We start from the raw sequence: 4,635 nt of genomic DNA, 5'->3' as shown, positions 1-4,635 counted from the left end.
GACGTCTGGATCTTAAGTTATCAAAGAAACAAGCTGAGTTAACGTTAGCAGCAGCATTAGCAGCTAATGTTAGCAGCAGCGTTAGCAGCTAACATTAGCAGCAGCCCCTTCCAGTGGCAGAAACTACACACTGTGTGTTAATATTTTGAGAATAAATGATATATGTATATATTTCGGACAGAATGTTGTAACGTTTTGAGGATACTTTAAGTACTGATACTAACAATAAAGTACTTTATTTTCCTTCAGATCTCATATTATATAATATTATACATTTGTTCCTCCTGTGTTCTCCTCAGTGGCTGTGATTAGAGGATGTAGGCTTATTAATAATGATAATGATAATGTGTCCTGTAGAGACGAGAGGAATCAGTCCATCATAGTGAGCGGAGAGTCCGGAGCAGGAAAGACGGTTTCTGCAAAGTACGCCATGCGTTTCTTTGCCACAGTGGGCGGCTCAGCCAGCGACACCAATGTGGAGGAGAAAGTGCTAGCCTCCAGTCCCATCATGGAGGTGAGTGACTGACACACTACTGATGTTCAATTTCATCTGTAAAACATCCTCTTCTTCTCTTTCTCTCTGACACTGTTAAATTCTTCCTCAACAACTCATCATGCAAATTAATATTTTTTTATTGTTTAGTTTTAGCGTGGCTCTGTCCCAACCACCACTGATTAACTGATGTTATATCTGCTTTGTTTCGTATGTACAAACACTGAAACAGTATGAAAAGTTACAGACCATGTCCTCTCTGGGAGCATTTACTTCCTGGTGTCTGGTTGCCCGGCGACTGCTCGGAACCAGGAAATAGTGCGGCACATAAAAAGTGGAACTGTCATTTTTCAACCTTAACTATATGTAAAAAAAAAAAATTAAAAAAAATTAAAAATTCTGTGTTCTGTCACTAAAAGGAAACCTAGGTTTTCTTTGTTATTTCTCCTTCTGAAAGCAAACAATTAATATGTTTAAAATGTGTTCAAACATGTTTCCAGTAGCTGTGAATATACAGATGGTGTATATTTTAGATCAGGCACCTACAAGAACCACAAAAACAATAACTCAGTATACTGTATCATAACACATTAGCATGTACAGCTAATGTTGATACTTATGCTCTTATTTCAGATACAGTGACCAGAGTGTGCTCGTTCCTTCAAACATGAACATTTACCTACTGAAGGTGTTCTGCTGTTAAATTCTGATATCACATTATGCTGATGACACTGTGCTCTCCGTCCTCAGGCTATTGGAAACGCCAAAACCACTCGGAACGACAACAGCAGTCGTTTTGGAAAGTACATTCAGATCGGATTCAGCCGGCGTTATCACATCATTGGCGCAAACATGAGAACATACCTGCTGGAGAAGTCCCGGGTTGTTTTTCAGGTCAGTTTGATTCGTTGTTTAGTGACGGTATACAGGTACAGTGTACTGTACAGTGTACAGTGTACAGTGTACATGTACAGTGTACAGTGTACAGTGCAGTGTACAGTGCAGTGTACAGTGCAGTGTGTGGGCAGTGTACAGGACAGTGTACACTGTACAGTGTACAGTATACAGGAAAGTACATAGTGACAGGTTACTGCAGTTTTTTCCACTCTGTGTATAATCATATAATATAATACAATAATATGTTGTTGTTGTCTGTTGATAGGCGGAGGATGAGAGGAATTATCACATATTCTACCAGCTGTGTGCCTCTGCCAGTCTACCAGAGTTCAGAGAACTCAGCCTCAGTGAGTCTACCTGTTTGTTTCCATGGAAACAGACTTACTACTACATTACTACTGCACTGCTCAGGTGTTCTCAGGTGCGACTGTAACAGTGAGTTTAGAGAGAGCGAGAGTTCTGTGAGGACTGTGAGGACTCCTCTGTGTTCAGTACAGGAGAAATATTTCAAATCCTGCTGGTATTCACACAGTTTAATGAATAATGAATAAAACATCATATGCCTGGTTTTGACCTGCTGACCTCAGAGTGTTTGATTGGTTCCTGTTTGTGTCTGTCAGCCAGCGCAGAAGATTTCACCTTCACATCTTTGGGAGAGAACATCTTCATCGAGGGAGTGAACGATGCTGAAGACTTTAAAAAGACCAGAGAGGCCTTCACACTGCTGGGTGAGCACCCATCCTACATATTAACGTACTATATAAATATCATATTAGTGTATAGATTTCATCACTTAGGTGACCCAAACAAAATGATAAATGTGACTTTTGTCCAACATTTGTCCAACATGTGTTTGCCGTGTGTCTGCTGTGTGCTGAATGTGTTGGACATTGAACATGTGACTGTGTGTTTCAGGGATAAAGGACAGCAGTCAGAGCAGTATTTTTAAGGTCATCGCCTCCATTCTTCATCTGGGAAACATTGAGGTTTGCCCGGAGCGAGACGGAGAGTCGTGTCACATCTCAGTACGTCACCGTGGTTACAGCCGATGATCAGCAGGTCAGATCGAGCGTCCTCTAACGGCTGAATCTGTCTATGTGTGTGTGTTGCAGAGGGAAGACGTCCACCTCAAACACTTCTGCCAGCTGATGGGCGTTGAGATGCAGCAGATGGAGCACTGGCTCTGTCACAGGAAGCTGGTCACTGCATCCGAGACCTACGTCAAGAACATGTCCAGCAAGCAGGCGACCAATGCCCGCGATGCGCTCGCCAAACACATCTACGCACGTATGTTCGACTGGATCGTGGAGCACATCAACAAGGCCCTACAGACCTCCATCAAACAGCACTCCTTCATCGGAGTGCTAGACATCTACGGGTATATAGCCTTCATCATCCTCATCCTCTCAGCTCTGACGCCCTCCAGGCCTTAGTGCAGCCTTCAGCTGTCCCTGCTTCACATGTCAGATCTTTATTGTCCCACAGGGAGACAATCAAAGACAATAAAAATGACAATAAAGCTTTGAGATAAAGCTGTGAGCTGAGACCTTTGACCTCCAAATTAAATTTCTTAACTCTTATATAAAGTAGCACAAAACACCTTAAAGTCCAGGTGAAACAGAAATCAGAGAGCTGTTTGCTTCCTCATATTTACGTATTTCCTGTAAGAATAGGCAGTTAGGGAGGGACCTAACAGCGCTGTGTGCTACGTCCCCCCAGTCCAGCAGCTGTAGTGGATCCATTAGCTGACTCTGTTGGACTGGGAGCTCCCAGTGAACAGCAAGTCCAGACCTGGACTGAATGCAGCATCTGATGCTGACGGAGGACAGGGACTGAGGTGGTTTTATTGCCAGTTTTGCTAGCGTTTTTGTAGCATTTGTAGCTTAGCTTTCAGCTGGAAACTCTCAATATCACCTCGGTATCTGATTGACGCGTGAATGTCATGATATTATTAGTTGAAATCAGTTTGTTTGTGGTTACGTAAGCATGCGACGCAAGACAAACTGATGGATTTTAATATAAAAATACAAAGAAATTGAGTTTTTGTAAATATTTTGTTAAACAGGAAAAGAATATAACTGAGGATGTTATTTTAAAGGGTTAAAATGCCATTTTTGAATGATGGCTACTGCACAGAATCCCTTTAGAGGAAACATGAAGCCGTTTACAGCAGTTAAATTCAGCAGTTTCCATGGAGACGGTTTGTTTGTGTGCGCCCTTGTTGTGAGACCTGGTGTTAGCGTCAGCATAGTCACCTGTTTGTTCGTTTGTCTGCAGGTTCGAGACGTTTGAGGTGAACAGCTTTGAGCAGTTCTGCATCAACTACGCCAACGAGAAGCTTCAGCAGCAGTTCAACTCTGTGAGCCTCCTCTCCTTTAAAATCTTACATGGCCGGGTTTGAACCTGAACCTGAACCTGAACCTGAACCTGAACAGTCTAACGCCTCTGTATGTGCTCTGTCTTACCAGCACGTGTTCAAGCTGGAGCAGGAGGAATACATGAAGGAGCAAATCCCCTGGACCCTCATAGACTTCTACGACAACCAGCCCTGCATAGACCTGATCGAGGCTCGACTCGGCATCCTGGACCTGCTGGATGAAGAGTGTAAAGTGAGACCTGAGCTCCTGTTGTTGCCCATAAACTGCTGTTTGATTGGTAGAGTGAATGTGGTTGGCTGTTAGACTCAGTTCCATTATTATGTTCTGTGTCTTATTGAGATCAGTGTTCTTCATCTAGCTAAGCAGTTAGCATGCTTACAGGTTGAACTAAGGTGAAAATGTACCCTTTCTAAGCCCCGCCCCTTTTTGCTCTGTGCTCGAATAACAGTTGAGCAAGATTCGGTCAGAACCTTGTTCAACTTCCTCCTTTCCTTTACTTAGATATGCTATATGCTACGCTAATCTGTGTTGAAAAGACAACCACGTTTGTCAGTGTGAGCAGATTGTGTCTGTAGATTGAAGAGAATCAGAGTCTCACTGATGGTGGAAATAAAGCTCTTCCACCGCTCTTCCTCTTCCTATTGTTCCATGATCTGCTTCCAGGTGCCGAAGGGAACCGATCAGAACTGGGCCCAGAAGCTCTATAAGCAGAACTCTAGCAGTGCTCACTTCCAGAAACCTCGTATGTCCAACACCTCCTTCATCATCATACACTTCGCTGACAAGGTGAGCACAGGACTCTCTGCTGTTACCTTATCAACACCAACAACAACACCAACACCAACATCAACACCACTGACATAAACA

The 4,635-nt window shown here is 43.3% G+C and overlaps 1 protein-coding gene across 1 annotated transcript in view; it reads left to right on the top strand.

Moving 5' to 3' along the window:
• The window catches only part of myo5b (myosin VB), a gene marked incomplete at its 3' end in the record, with an annotated part of 19,250 nt that overhangs the window by 4,687 nt on the left and 9,928 nt on the right, over window positions 1-4,635 (top strand). Inside the window, 9 exon segments of the mRNA XM_035667416.1 lie at window positions 358-514; window positions 1,244-1,387; window positions 1,656-1,737; window positions 2,011-2,118; window positions 2,306-2,415; window positions 2,503-2,768; window positions 3,668-3,749; window positions 3,859-3,999; window positions 4,432-4,554. Coding sequence (XP_035523309.1) covers window positions 358-514; window positions 1,244-1,387; window positions 1,656-1,737; window positions 2,011-2,118; window positions 2,306-2,415; window positions 2,503-2,768; window positions 3,668-3,749; window positions 3,859-3,999; window positions 4,432-4,554 — 1,213 coding nt within the window.

Source organism: Morone saxatilis, unplaced genomic scaffold (assembly GCF_004916995.1).
Source record: "Morone saxatilis isolate NCDOM2014 unplaced genomic scaffold, NCSU_SB_2.0 Contig21, whole genome shotgun sequence".
NCBI lineage: Eukaryota > Metazoa > Chordata > Actinopteri > Moronidae > Morone > Morone saxatilis.
This window is presented reverse-complemented; position numbering and strand designations above follow the sequence as displayed.